Genomic DNA, 15889 nt, shown 5'->3' on the forward strand with positions numbered 1-15889 from the left:
AGGGACCTGGAGCCCCACATTGGGCTACCTGCTCAGCAGGGGGCCTGCTTCTCCCTCTGCCTGCTGTTCCCCTTCTTGTGATCTCTCTCTCTGACAAATAAATAAAATCTTCTTTAAAAAAAAAAAAAAAAAAAAAAAAAGGAAAAGAAAATGAAAAGTCCCAAACTGGTTTTTGTTTTTATATTTTAGAACATTTGAGCTAAAAATAACAAAAAACTGAAGTTATATCTTTTCTGTCTACAGTTTATTAAATATGAACTAAATCTTTTAATAGTTTAACCCATGAATTCCTATTGCTAGACATAGCTTCTGAGACAATACTTTGTGTCAAAGTATTGAGACATTTTAACATTAATGCTTAAGGTTTATTAGAAAAGTTCATAATGTATTTTTCTCACATTAGAAAGCAGGGAAAAAACTGTGTTTACCTGTAAAGCTGCACTTCGTAATTCCAAGCATGTTGCAATTTTGCCTATGGTTTTCTGTAGGAAAAAGAAAAAGCATAAATACTGAATATACTGTAATTGGTAATTGTTAAAACCACGGTGTTAGTTTTTATTAGTTAGGGAGCTATACTTTTTTTCAAGTTAAATTTTACTCTGTGTAGCATCTTGCAGATTTTAGAGAAGAGAAACGGGAAAAGGGCTAGGATAAAGGAGAGAATGTGAGTCTATCTTCTCTCCTGACCTAAAGGTACCGTGACCAATTTTAAATCAAGTTTGCTTTGATGACAGCTTTAGATTTATTTAGAGGGCAATGAAAAGGACTTCCAACATCTCCCCCCCCCCAAGTTTTGTCTTCTCTTTATCTCCATTAGGTCTGAAATTCATTAAAAGATTTAAAATTTAAAATATCTGAAAGCTAGCAAAATGGTATCATTTAATTTTGATATAAGTCCAATCTTGACTTGATTATGTAGGTAATATGCAGCAAAATCAATACTTGTGATGAATGGTGGCGAGCTTTATGGCTTTCCTGCCTTAGATGAACTATAAGAGGAGTATAAATGATAGGGTATAGTCCTTGCTTTTAACAAGCTCAAGTTCTATTATGTGACATGAGACTCTACAAAATCACTGTCATATAAAGAAGAGATACTTGATTCTTATAAGCTTTAGCGAAGTGAAGCACTACATACGTTCTGAAAAAGAGTGCAAGATTCTGCGTTAGAACTCGAGCCCCGGTGCCGGGGAGGATTTATAAAATGGAAGAGTTTGGAAAACTGTCACGGTTCAGTTATCCTGAATCTCAAAGTGAAAGTAGAGGGATATAGGTTTGAAAGTGAAGAGTGACTGAGGGAGTGATTGTGTGTGTGTGTGTGTGTGTGTGCGTGTGCGCGCGCGAGAGAGAGAGAGAGAGAGAGAGAGAGAAGGCGCCGGGGACAGCAGAGGTCTTTCTGAAGGGAACCTTCCATGACTAGCTGAGGAATCGGTTATAACTTCAGCAATAAATCGCACAGAAGTTTTTGAATAGAAGAATGCCGATCAGATTTGACCTTTAGGAAGACGATTAGGGCAACGACCCCCATAGGCTGGGGGAGAAATGGGAAGAGACCACAGGCAAGAGCGGTCAGGCTACTCCGGCTGTCCAGGTACCCATGAATCAGAACAAGAACATGACTGACTGGAGCGGAAGTAAAGAGGAGGCCCCACAGAAGAAACTTCGACAAGAGCAGGCAGCTGAATTAGGCCCATTGACATTTTTAAGTCCTTCCAGAAAAGGGTATTTCTTATGCTTTTTTTAAGAATATATCCAGACCATAAAAGTGAAGTATTTATGTACAATATTTGTGATGCCTTCACCACAGAAACACTCTTGGGAAAAAAATGAAATCTTTTTTCTACATGTACTGATCACTTGCAAAAGTTTATTAGTAAATTGGATTTCCACTTGCTTTATCAGATAAATGAGGAGCACAGAGGTGCAGCAGGTACTGTCCTGGCCCCTGGTACTCAGGCGAGTGGGCCCTATGCAATCACCTTATCGACAACCAACAGCTGGTATAGCCGACTCCCACCTTTCCTGACCAACACAGGACCCTTGACCAAGGAACAAGTAACACTCCAACTATCTCCACAACCTTTAAAAATTTTCTTTTAAGCCCAATATCACTATTTAGAAAATACCCAACTTTATTATGAAATCTTACATTTAAAGATTACATTTAAATTTCATAACTTCAAAAGGACTCAAGATATCTCATATTTATTTTCTCTCTCAAACAGCTAATGCACAGGAACCAGCAATAGTCTTTTCTACATCAAATCTAATATCTCATTGTTGTTTAAACATACCACTCAACTCTGACAAAACTAGGTGATTTAAGTATGTATAAATAAAATTAATGTTTTATTTGTATATATGTATAAAAACATAAAAATACATATAATAATAGAGTAGTGGCTAACAGCTATTGAGTACTCAAGTTCTCCTAAGGGATTTATAAGCATTAATTCATGTAATCCTCATTATAACCCTGAGTTAGAGACTATCATTTTATTGATGTGAAAACTGAAGAGAGGTTAAGCAACTTGCACTAGACATCCATGTCTTCTAGACATATAATAGTCGTATGTACAATAAAGCGATATACTTGTGTTAATATCATTTGGCCATACTTTTTAGGTTTTTTTAAAAATGCTTTTGAGGAAAGATTCTGTATTAAGTGAGATGTATCAATGAATGGGTCTTTAGAAATATTAGTTAACTCCCTTTCTTCCATTTGGTTTAAAATCCATTTGATTTGAGGCTGTTAACATTTAAGGTAAAATGCAGTTGAACAATTACGATTCCGCTAATAACCTATTTTAAATTTAAACATTTCTGCAAGTTTAGCAGAACCAACAGCTCTTTACACAGAATCTACTGAACCGTGGCAAAATACCAACAGGCCTTATTCATAACTACTTTAAGGGACCACACCCAACATCAGTATTAAAAAGGGAGCAAAGCACTATCATTTTCAGCTGCAGCAATGACTTTTAAAACATGTAGCATTTATTGATGTCAAAATCAAGTGCTTGCTACTGTAACCGTGTCACCTTTCTTAGAAACAAATGGTCAGGAAAAACGATGAAGTAGCACAAGGTCACTTATGTCCCCATATAAGTACTATTAACTAATGTACATTAAGACTAAGCACTGAAGGTAAATGAAGCTTAGTTTTAAAAGATTTAAATTATTAGCGCCTCATTCAAATTAACTGCTCATGCCTAATATGGTACAGAAATGGAAAATGTCCTCGTTTTCAGGATATTGGCTATTTTGTCAATGGTAGGGAAATTAGTAAAAAGAGCAGGTAAGGAGAAGATGGCATAAAAACAGACAAAGAGCCGAGTTAATTTTGCTTAAACTTATTCAATTTACATATGGAAAAAGAAGTCTAAAAAATACACATGAAGTAGAGCAGTCTCCGTCCAGACCTGATTTTTTTATTTAAACAGCCAGTCGTCTACCCTCCAGCCAGAGGGAGGCTGGGTGGGAGGAAAAGGGGCAGGCGGGGGATCGGTGGGAAGGGGGAAGGGGGACCCTATGAAATAGGAAACAAGCCCTTAGTGCTGGAACTCTCATTACTACAAATTCGATTCAAAACAGGGAAAAACTTTCTAAGCATCATGAGACAGGATGTTCTATTCTGCCCAGAAACTTACATGAGAAAATCTACGACACCGAAGTAGGGAATTTAATGGAATGAAAGCTTTTGGCAGCTATTCTTTGGCCACTAAACTCAGTTGTTATAATGACAAAACTATTGAGGGTTGAAATGGAAGCTAAGTCAACGAATTGTGAGGGAGGATCAAACAGTAATCCTAAACTTTCTCACTTTCCACCAGAAATCTTTGAGAATATTATGAATAGCAAATCCACATGAAGATTAAAATCACTAATTAATAAAGTTTAAAGAGATCAGTAGTTCTGCTCTAGAGTTTAGATTTAAAATAAATACCAAGATACATATACTATTTTCTCAAAAATTAATATTTCTTTGATCTTAAATAATTTATATGGATACATATCAATAACCTAAGCGCCAACAAAGCATTTATTCATCAACTATTTTTTAAAAGCTTATTGTGAGCCAGACAGTAAAAATTCTCATAAAGAAATATTGGTTGTTTTTTAGAAAAATTTTTTGTAGTCCCAGAAACTATGAATGGTTAGCATAATTCTAAGATTTGTCACTGCTGTAAAAACAGTGAGAATAGCAAAAAGCATAAAAAATATAATTCAAGGGACGCCTGGGTGGCTCAGTTGGTTGAGCAGCTGCCTTCAGCTCAGGTCATGATCCCAGCCTCCTGGGATCGAGTCCCACATCGGGCTCCTTGCTCAGCGGGGAGCCTGCTTCTCCCTCTGCCTCTGCCTGCCATTCTGTCTGCCTGTGCTCGCTCTCTCCCCCTCTCTCTCTCTGATAAATAAATAAAATCTTTAAAAAAATATATATATAATTCAAAATAGAAAACATAAAGAACAATTTTGCTGAGAATAATATAACGTATATTCTGCATCTTCCCCGTTTTTGAGGAAAACGCAATTGGGTTTCTTCTTCTTTGGCCTTTGGCTAATGTGCCAGGTCTGGCATTCGATTAATTTTGCAGACCTAACAGTAGGTTTCTTTTTTTTTTTTTTTTTTTTTTTTTTTTTTTTTAAATTTACCATTTCAATCATTCTTTTATTTATTTATTTGTCAGACAGCGAGCGAGAGCGAGCACAGGCAGACAGAGAGGCAGGCAGAGTCAGAGGGAGAAGCAGGCTCCCTGCGGAGCAAGGAGCCCGATGTGGGACTCGATCCCAGGACGCTGGGATCATGACCTGAGCCGAAGGCAGCTGCTTAACCAACTGAGCCACCCAGGCGTCCCAACAGTAGGTTTCAAAATCTCCTATAACATGTTCTTCAGAACATTAGACCCAATGAAGTGTTCTATAAGGGGAGGGGGGAGCCTCCAAAAGCAAACAAATCTAAGAAACACTCCATTACCAAAGTCTTTTAAAAAAAAAAAAAAATTCAACATATACATTAGCATATTAAAAGCCCTGACAAATCACAGACTCTCTGTTCAAATAACATCTATTCATTTTTCAGAGGCAGTGTTCCCCCAAATCATCTGGGAAATCTTTGTTTCCTAATCATTAACTTGGAGCCTCTAACTTTTTCCTTGTGTGATATTCAAAAATAAGGTCTATAGGTCAGTATGAGTTTTTTGGCCCATTGTGAATGTTTCACCTGCATTTTTAAAGAAAATTAAATTTGTAAATGCATTTAACTTGCCTTATGTTCCTAATGTAGTACGGAATGATTTGGGGGTCCCTCTCCAAGCTCAAGGAATAGGCAGGCACAAGCTCTCTCTCTAGTCACGAGCAGGAGCCACAAATGCCCCCTACGCAGGTATTATAAATAAGAAATACCTCCAAAATCAGGCCTCCAGGAAAGGAAGAGGTACAGAAAACTTCAAAGGTATAAGTCATTAGAAGATAGAGTGAAGATCATGTAGGGTTATCTAATCCCTCATTTTATATGTAAGGAAATTAGGGCCAGGGGACAGAGCCCCGATTTAAGACCAAGTCGTCTGACTCCAGATCTCAGGCTTTTCCCCTAGGTCATGCTCCCCAGGCCTTATGGGGTATAAGATCTGTGGGTCTGTATAAACTAAAAACAAGGCAGCATCAGTGGCTGCTGAGGAAGTTATAAATTAAAGAATAAAGAACATTATCAAACATCAGGTTGCTTCAGACTTAGAAAGTGAAAGAAAACTAAGAAAAAGTTTATTTTTTTTTGTTAGTTTAATCATTGTACGACAAAGCTCATTTCTTGACAGCATTTAAAAAATTTTGCTTTGTTTCAAGTGAACTCACCTACTATTTGAGGTCACGTGGCTCAGAGGTCCTAAGGTACTGATGACAAAGCATGGAAGTAACACCAGGCAAACAGGTGATTCAAGTATTGGGGGAGGCGGGATCATGAAACTTTAAAAAAATCCCCTAGGCTTTCATCTGTTTCCATATTCATAAGTTTGTCAGCTATTAATTTGCATACTCAAATATTTGAGATTGTTTCAAATTAATTTTGTGATGTCAGCTGATCACTTTTTGTTTTTTAAAGATTTTATTTATTTATTTGACAGAGAGAGTGAGCACAGGCAGAGAGAGTGGCAGGCAGAGGCAGAGGGAGAAGCAGGCTCCCTGCTGAGCAAGGAGCCCAGATGTGGGACTCGATCCCAGGAGGCTGGGATCATGACCTGAGCCAAAGGCAACCGCTTAACCAACTGAGCCACCCAGGCGTCCCAGCAGAACACTTTCTAATCAATTTCTAGAGTTTACATATTTTATAGAGGAGATAAAGCATATAGTCTTTGTTCCTTTCCTTAAGCAAACAAATCATTTCCTCTGTAACAATTAAACCTAAGTTTCCTAAATCTACTGCATACATTAACAATTGTAAAGGAAAAAAGAAAAATGCACCAGTAAATTGGAATAACGTGTTTTCTAAATACAAAAAAAAAGTATAGGTGATGTAGATACTAAGTATTTTTAAGATGCAAATATACTGACTTATGTAAGAAATACCCTAACCCTAATCTTTGGTGTTTTTATCTGTTCAAACGCCTATACGTAAGAGTCAAATGAATATAGGAAAAGGACTGAAATAAATTTTAGACTTTCTTAAAATGCACACAGAAAACCACTCCCACTCCTTGTACAGAAAAAGGATTAATAAAAACAAATTAAGTCACTACAGTTTTCAGTATCTTTTCTTAAGAGATGGAAAAACTGACAACAGTAATTTTTTTCATTATCTACAAGATTAAAATTTGACTTAACACTAGATACTCTGAGCCAGGAAAAAATGGGACTTGCTTCTTCCTGTTTCTTCTCACTCTCTGAAAGCAAAGCTTCTTAAAGTATCCCACTTTTTATAATCTCTAAAAGTCCAGGGCACCGACTCCAACAAGTTAAAATCTTAATTCAAAGGTACCACTGAGACATCTTGCAACTTTATGCATTTATTTTGCTGATGGATTCTTATGCCAAATTCCTGACTTGAACTATTTTTTAAAAATTATTATTTTATTATCAATTTTTTTTCAGTGATGGCTTTTGGGGGATTTTTTTTTTTCCCTTAGCTTTGTGTTTGTTTTGAGAGGAAGAAGAGGGGTTAAGAAAATTCAGAGTTAAAAAAGTATTGAAGTTGGACAGAATTACTCACAGTCAAACTTGAGCCTCTGGAATCTACCCCTCTCCCAAAGAGTGTAGATAGCCTCCACTGAAGTTTAAGTCTGAATGGCTGAATCGAGAAATTCATCAAGTGAGAAAGTCACTAACTGGTAAATCATGTGTTACCTCAGCGATCACTCTATGTTCCCCAAAGCATAATAATGTCATTTTTTGTACTTAAGTATAAGTTTCTGTTGGTTTTGCTTAATGGCTTGAAAGACAGAATCTTTTTCATTTGGAATCTGATAATATGTAGAGATTATTTTATAGTACCTTCTGTTCTTCTGTGAATTCGGAATTATTGTGTTGAGCTTGGGCCTCTTTTTGTAGATGTCTTGCTAATCTGTAAGAAGAAAACAATACATTCTTCAGAATTGAAGGAAAGCAAACTATCTCAATAATGAAATAATTTAAATCTTTTAAAAGAGACAATGAAGTACAATAATATGTTGCTGTGCTTTCAAAGTCTAAATCTACATTATCTTTAGAATCAAACTCTATACAACAAAAATGAAAATAAGATATAGTACTTTTGGGGCGCCTGGGTGGTTCAGCCCCGCATCAAGCTCCCTGCTTGGTGGGAAGCCTGTTTCTCCGTCTCACACTCCCCCGCTTGTGTTCCCTCTCTCCCTGCCTCTTTCTCTTTGTCAAATAAATAAATAAGATCTAAAAAAAAAAAAGATATAATACTTTTTATACCATTGCACTGGGACAAATTTCAGCTCTAGGCAGTAAAAACAGAATCTTAGAGCTGGAAAGAATCTCAAGTGGCAACTAATCCAACTTTCTTCAGTATGCATGAATTTCTTCTTTAACAAGCCAATAAGCAGTTGTCCAGATTTTGCTTAGACACTTCCAGTGAGCACCAGTCATAGTACCAGCCAGAGACACTTTATCAGTCTATCATTAATTTGCTGATAAGATTAGTCCAAATAACAGCCATGACAAAATGATAAGTCTATTAAATTATGCTTTTCAAAATATTTTTCATGAAAAATAAAGAAAATCTTCCACCAATCAGACATGAAAATCATTGTTTGTCCAATTATCATTCTTAAAAATAGCAGCTAGGCCTTGGATAAGTTTTCAAGGATGGATCTGTGTTACTAGTCCAAACTCAACAGTAAGGATCCAAAGCTTGCTCTCTCTCTCTCTCTCTCTCTTTTTAAAAAAGATTTTATTTATTTATTTTGACAGAGAGAGAGAGAAAGCGAGAGCATGCAAGGGGAGCGGCAGAGGGAGAAGCAGGTTCCCCAGCAGGCAAGGAGCCCAATGCCAGGACTCCATCCCAGGACCCTGGTATCCTGACCTGAGCTGAAGGCAGACACTTAACAACTGACTGACCCACTCAGGCATCCCCAAAGCTCTTCCTGAGACAATAAAAACTAAAAGACTGACTCTTACAATGAAACAATAAAAGGACAGGTAACTTAATTTAAAAATGGAAAAAGAATTTGAACTTAAAAAAAAAAAAAAAGATTTATTTATTTATTTTTAAGAGAATGAGAGAGACTGAGAAAGCACAAGCTAGGGAGAGGCACAGGGAGAAGCAGACTCCCCTCTGTGCGTACAGCCTGACTCCGTGCTTGATCTCATGACCCTGAGATCATGCCCTGAGCCAAACCAAGAGTCAGACACTTAACCAACTAAACTACACAGGTGCCCCCTGAACATTTTTCCAAAGAAGATACAAAAATGGTCAATACGCACATGAATATCATATCATTAGTCATTAGGGAAATACAAATCAAATACAAATACAAAATACAACAAAATACAAAATACAAATCAAAACCGCAATGAGATACCACCTCATATCTACTAGAATGGGTACAATTTCTAAAAAGAGAGAAAAAAAAATAATGGTGTTGGCATGGCAAAGATATGGAAAATCTGGAACCTTCATACAGTGCTGGTAGGAATGTAAAATGATGCAGTCGCTGTGGAAAACAGTTTGGCAGTTCCTCAAAAGTTAAACATAGAGTTACCATACATAAAACCCAGCAATTTCAAAATTCTAGGTATAGTCCAAGAACTGAAAACATGCTCACACAAAAAAACCTACACACGGACGCTCAAACTGGAAACACCCATAATGTCTATCAACTTGCAGAATGAATCAACAAAATGTAGTGCATCCACTCAACGAAATACGATTTGGTGGCAAGAGGAATGAAGATTGAAACATGCTACAACATGGATGAACCACAAAAACATTATGCTAAATGAAAGAAGCCAGATGCAAAAAAAAAAAAAAAAAAATCACATATGATTCCATTTACACAAAATGTCCAGAATGGGTAAGTCCCCAGAGATAGCAGATTTGCGGTTGCCAGGGGCTGGGGTAAGGAAGGAATTGAGAGCGACTGATAGCAGGTATGGGGTTTGAGGGTGATGGAAATGTTCTGAGACGAGATGGTGGTGACGGCTTCATAACCATGCAGAGCCACAGAAGGCTCTGGGACTATACTAGAGTCACCAAATGGTACAACTTTACAATGAAAGATCTTATGTGATATTTATCTCAATTTTTAGAAATTTTAGAAATCGAGAGATTCTTTGGTGAAACACTTTGTAACTGGCAAAAGAAGTTAAAAATTGTAATTCTCAAGCATACTATACCATTCTGGGTGGGGAATAAAACCAAGAGTGCAAAGAGTAGCAAGCATTAGATCTCCTACCAAGCCCACTGCAAGACAGTTCACTGAGTTTCCAAAAAAAATTCTTAGATGAGAGTTCTATTCTATGCAATCATGTCTTCAGAGTTCAGGTGTAAAGTTCATTCTATTTGATGGCATCCATCCGATCTAACTCCTACCAAAAATTATTGACATTTGCCAAGAATCACTCCATTATGTTACTTAAACTGCTTCTATCCATTTATTTATTGTACCTCAAAGGTAGAACCCCCATAATATTATCCTATGATGTCATGTAGAGACCCTCTCTTCGTGGATTCTACACAGAAGAAAACACAAAAACAGAAACAGCCATTATTCTTGTCCTTGCTCTGCACTTGATTTCTAATTCTTGCTGGCCTACCACTTATATGAAGTTCTCTTTTAGGAATTATAGTCTCTATTTAATGATGTCAACTATATATCTCCAATATCAGGGAAGTTATAATGTGGCACAGTTTCTTTATTGGAATAGTTCTACATACCGTATGCTAATAGTGACTGTTAACTTAAGCAGGGTCACTCTTGGAAGAAAGAGGGTAGCTCTTAACCGCTCAAATGCTAATAACAGTCAGCAGGCAAGGATGTTAAATTCAAACAGAATCCTGCTTTTAAAAATTAGGCAACAGACTGGGAGGAAATATTTGCAAATCATGTAACTGATAAAGAACCTATACCCAGAATACATAAAGAACCCTTATAAACTCAAGAGATAAAAGAGAAACAACTCAATTAAAAAATAGGCAAAAATTTGAATAGACATTTCCCGAACCAGATTTACAGAGGGAAGATAAGCCTAAGAAAGGATGCTGGGCATCATCAGTCATGAGAGAAAGGCAAATTAAAACTACAGTGAAGTACCTTATACACCTACTAGAACGGCTAGAGAGCCAGTAACAAACGCCACCAATTTGGAGAACAGTAACTCTGATACGCTGCTGGGAGAAATGTAAAACTGTATAGTCAGTCTGGACAATATGGCAGTTTCCTTCAAAAAGTACACATAAATTTACGTTAACCAGAAATCCCACTCTTTGGTATCTACCCAAAAAGAATGAAAATATATGTGCTCACAAAGACATGTGAATGTTCACAACAACATTACTGATAATAGTAAAAAAGGAGAAACAACTTCAAAGTCCCTTAGCTAGGGAAAGGACACACAGATGCGGTATATCCATACAATGTTAATGCTACGCAGCGGTAAAAAGGAACAAAGTACTGATATACGTTCAACATGGATGAACCTCAAACACATTAGGCTAAATCAAAGAAGCCACATACCAAAGACCACAATTTACATAACTCAATTTACATGAAATATCCAGAAGAGACAAGATCTTAAGAGACAGAATATAGATTAGTGGTTGCCTAGGGCTGGAGCAGGAATATGGAGTGATTGCAAATGGGCTCAAAGGAGCTTTTGTGGGGTGATGGAAATGTCATAAAATTTGATTATAGTGATAGTTGTACAACTTGGTAAAGCTACTAAAAATTAACTGGACTGTACATAAAAATGGGTGAATTCCATGGTATATAAGTTATACTATTTTTAAAAACTTTTTTAAAGGCCTGCGTAAAAAAATTTTCTAAATCCATAAATGACTGCACCATTTTAAGACAAAGTGAGACATGATTTTGGCCACTGAGGGAAAATGCACATGATCTGGATATTAGATGAGCAGCTCAAAGAGTTCACATTCTACTGGGAAAGGCGAGAAACCTCTCAAATATTCTCTAGAGAAGAGTCTCTTCTCACAGGGATGCCTCCAGGTCAAACAGCACTACTCTCAAGAGGGAGCTGAAAACATACTTGGAACACATAAACAAGTGACTGAAGGAAACCCCATAACAATCCACAACAAAAATTAGTGCTTCTCAAACTACCTGTAGTGAAGGACTAGTTTCTTTCCCCAATCTGTTCCCAGCTAATACTTCTCTAAAATATAAAAACTCTTAAGATGTCCAATTGCTATTAAGTTTCTAAATCTTCAATCTCAATTCCTTTACCTCACTGCAGACCAGCACCCCTCTGTAGACCCACTCTGAGTAGCACTGTTGAAGGCATTAATAAAGGTGATTAAAGCAAGGATTATTCAGTCTTCAAACAAATATTGACTGAACATCCGTGTGCCAGATTAATACCTCAGCACTGATCCTGCAAAACACCTGATTCTGAGCAACACAGTCCATGCCCTTCTAATGGAAGTCTGGGGTCATGTATCCCCAGGCTGCTGAAAGAGCTGGCCTGCTTCATGGAATTATTTTTAAGTGACCAGGTATATCTTGGCTAGCGATTCTAATTATCACATATTTGTTTAAATCTTCCAACAGCACTTTAATATCAACTCAATGCTCCCATGGCATACTTCTGAATCCATATTCATTCAAAAGAATACAACATATAGTTTCTAAATAAACAATTATTTAATAACAGCCTAGCTTCCCTAGGACACGATGTATATAGTCAGAATAAGAAAACACCTCCGACTCTACCCTCTTAGAGTTTACATTCAAGTGGGAAGAGAGACAATAGACCAAATGAATAAGTAAAATATATTGTATTTTAGATTGTGATAAATTCTATGAAAAAAATTAAGCAGGATTGGCGGGGGGATGGTTAGGATGTGGAAGACGAGGTAGAGGGGGTTGGGGTGGATAACAGGTTTCACTATTTTAAATAAGGTAGTCAGAGAGGAACTTACTAAGATAATATCTGAACAAAGACCTGAAGGAGGTGACCAAGGACCTAAGCAGATAATGAGAGAATGTTCCAGAAAAAGTACAAAAGCCCTAAGGCAGAAGCATGCTCCTGGAAACAGCAAGCAGTGTGGTAGCACATACTCTTTTTCTACTTCTGTAATAACAAAACCCATTTACTTTAAAATCCTCCATTAGTCTCTCAGGGTTTTGAAGGTAGGAATCAAATCTTATACATCTTTACATCTCCTGCTCTTGTCACTGAAAGAAAACATTGTTTAAGCGATAGTATTCTTACATCATGATGGTACAAACATGTTTCTTTCCTCCCCAACATCTCCACTCCCATAAATTCCCTCTGTGTTGCAAGACCATAAAGTCCCTGCTGCCCAACCAGAAATGCCAATTATCCTAGACTCTTCCTCATTCATTCTCAACATCCAGTCACTAAATGCTGTCCATTCTTTTTTCTAGTATTTAGCGGCCCCCAAATGGTCTCCTTTTCTGCAAAATTTCCTCCCAGATAACTGAAATAAAAAGGACAATTTGTCTTCATTTTTTTAACATATTAATTTTAAATTCAACCTCATTTGATATGTAGCCTATGTATTTACAAAATCTTAGCCAATCGTTACTCCTCCTACACTGGCAGTTCTTTTGAGAACTTCTCTGAATCATGAAGTTCAAAGGTTAGTACCATGGCCCAACAATGGATTTGTATGTGGCTATTACTCTCATTGAGATGTTTCTAGAAATTCCAGCTCAACAGCTTGCATACTCAATTTTCCTTTGTAATTTCAATTGGACACGGTATTCTTCACTTTCCATTGTGAAGTCCGCTGCTGAGTGCCAACAGCTGCTAAGTCCCGCCGTATGACAAGTGAAGGTAGCTTTACATTTCAGGGGAAGTGATTCTAGTGAAGCCGCAGAATGAGTATACACAGGTGCTCACTAGCTACGGTAAGGATAAGACATGTTCCCTGGTAACGAGGGAAACCTCATTTGTCCAACTCACATACACCAGGCATGTTAAATAAAGCGTGCTAAGCACTATGTAGTACAGGAGTCAGGATTTGGGAGTTAGAAAAAAAAAAAATCAGATTTCAGCAGTAGCTTTATGACCCCCCTGTTAATTTGTTTAACCTGAGCTTCAGCTTCCTCATTTTGTAAAATAGAGTAATGTTCTCACTAAGTAGTTGCAGGAGTGCGTGAAATCAAGCGAAGATACAAGACAGAGCTAGTACTTGTTATACTTGGCAACAGGGCCCAGAGCACGGTTGTTTTCAGGGCTCTTTGAAACTACAAGTCAGTACCTTGGGGGTCTAAAACATCTGCACATTTGAATTATCTTAATAGTCAGATAAAAACAAGAGACTATTGTACAGAAAGGAAATAGAATTTAAAGTTCCCAACACTCGGGACGCCTGGGTGGCTCAGTTGGTTAAGCAGCTGCCTTCGGCTCAGGTCATGATCCCAGCGTCTTGGGATCGAGTCCCACATCAGGCTCCTTGCTCCGCAGGGAGCCTGCTTCTCCCTCTGCCTCTGTCTGCCATTCTGTCTGCCTGTGCTTGCTCTCTCTCTCTCTCTCTGATAAATAAAATCTTTAAAAAAAAAAAAAAGTTCCCAACACTCAACGACGGGGGGGGGGGGGGGATTGATTTTTCTCACAGGGTTTCATACTCCGTTATCACCTCAAACAATAACTAGCTTTTAACCAAGAAATAATTCATGCCAACCGTTTGCAAACAATAGCATTTTAGCAGACAGTTCTAATTTTTCAGTAAAAGGTGCAAGAAATTAAGCAAGGTTTTATTTTTTTTTTTTAAAGATTTTATTTCTTTATTTGACAGATCACAAGTAGGCAGAAAGGCAGGCAGAGGGGGAAGGGGGAAGCAGGCCCCCTGTTGAGCAGAGAGCCTGATGTGGGGCTCGATCCCAGGACCCCGAGATCATGACCTGAGCCGAAGGCAGAGGCTTAATCCACTGGGCCACCCGGCTGCCCCAGCAAGGTTTTATATAGGCGTAAATCTTGTCTTTTAACTTAAAAAGCCCCCCTTAAGTTTTTTTTTTTTTTTCGGGGGGGGGTTGCCAGAAAGGTTATAAGAGATTGGACTTCGGGTCAAAGATCAAAGAAACGGGTCCTCACAAAGTACCCAGCGGCTATACATTCGACACAGGACAGGGAGGAGGGACCCAGGGAGGGAGTGGTGGCTCCCGTGCGCGGTCCATTAATTCAGTTCGCTCTCTTCTGTTCACATCCTGCGCGGACTCCACCCAAAGCAAGCGAGCGAGGGGGTGGGTGGGACTCCCACAGCCAAGCAAATAACAGTCCCAGAAACCGAAACGGAATCGAGGTGCATTGTGAAAACACGGCTCCTCCGAAAGAGGGGTGGAGAAGGGGCGCCAGAGGGGACCCTCTCCTGGGCGGGTGAGGCGCCCCGGTCCCCGCTGCTTCCTGGGGGCGCCCCCTCCCCTCGAGCGCCACCAGTTCCCTCCTGTCCTACACGGGGGAGGAGGAAGGCACCGCCGCGAGCGAGGCCACTCATCCCTGGAACGTGGGCGGGGAACACACAAGTATCCCTCGGAGATTCTAGAAGAGAAGCTGAGCGGCCGCGACCTGAGAGAGGCGAGGGAGAGGAGGGAAGGGCTCCGACCGCAGAGCGGGGGACGGGAACGACAGGGGCAGCCTGCTAGCGCGGGCGCCCCCGGAGAGGGGGGCTACCTGTTGAATGGAACGGACCCCGGGGCGGCGGACCGAGAGAGGGGCGCGAAAGCCCAGCGAGCAGTGTCCTGGGCAGCCCGTCCGGGGCCGGCGCGATCCCAGCCCCCGTGCCTTCGGGGGCCCCACCCTGGGACACGATAAGAGACACGGACAGAAGAAAGGGGGAGGCGGCCGACCGGAGCCCGGCTGGCCCGCTCCCGCGGTTAGTCACTCACATCTGATACTCGTCTATCGCCTCCACCAGCTGGCCCCAAGAGTCGAAGTCGGCGCCTCTCCTAAAACTGGCGCCCCAGCGCTGCAGCAGACTCCGGGTCACCTCCGACATGGCCGGTGCCCACCCCGTCCCCTCCCGCCCCTACCCCAGCGAGGCCGGGCTCTAGCGCGCCATCCTCCCCGGGCCTGGCCCCGACATTAACAGGGCCAGGAGGAACCGCTACGGCCACCACCGCCACCCGCCGAGGAGCCGCCCAAGCCCATTTGCCGCCACAGCCAAACTTTGCGGCTCTGAAGCGGCCGCCCTGCCGAGGCTCCGCCCCTGAGGCCCCGCCCCGCGTTAGGTTGAGGCCGCCCCGCTGCCGGC

At 39.9% G+C, this 15889-nt stretch overlaps 1 protein-coding gene across 1 annotated transcript in view; it reads right to left on the bottom strand.

Moving 5' to 3' along the window:
- Positions 1-15784, bottom strand: part of AIDA (axin interactor, dorsalization associated) — a 38583-nt gene extending 22799 nt beyond the window's left edge. Inside the window, exons 1-3 of the mRNA XM_059145509.1 lie at positions 15525-15784; positions 7483-7552; positions 429-482 (exon numbers count right to left, since the gene is read on the bottom strand). Of these exons, the coding sequence (XP_059001492.1) occupies positions 429-482; positions 7483-7552; positions 15525-15634 (234 nt within the window). The 5' untranslated portion in view covers positions 15635-15784. The remainder of the gene's footprint in view (positions 1-428; positions 483-7482; positions 7553-15524) is intronic.
- Between the last annotated feature and the right edge of the window lie 105 nt (positions 15785-15889).

The sequence above is a fragment of the Mustela lutreola genome, chromosome 14 (genome assembly GCF_030435805.1).
Source record: "Mustela lutreola isolate mMusLut2 chromosome 14, mMusLut2.pri, whole genome shotgun sequence".
NCBI classification, from domain to species: Eukaryota; Metazoa; Chordata; class Mammalia; order Carnivora; family Mustelidae; genus Mustela; species Mustela lutreola.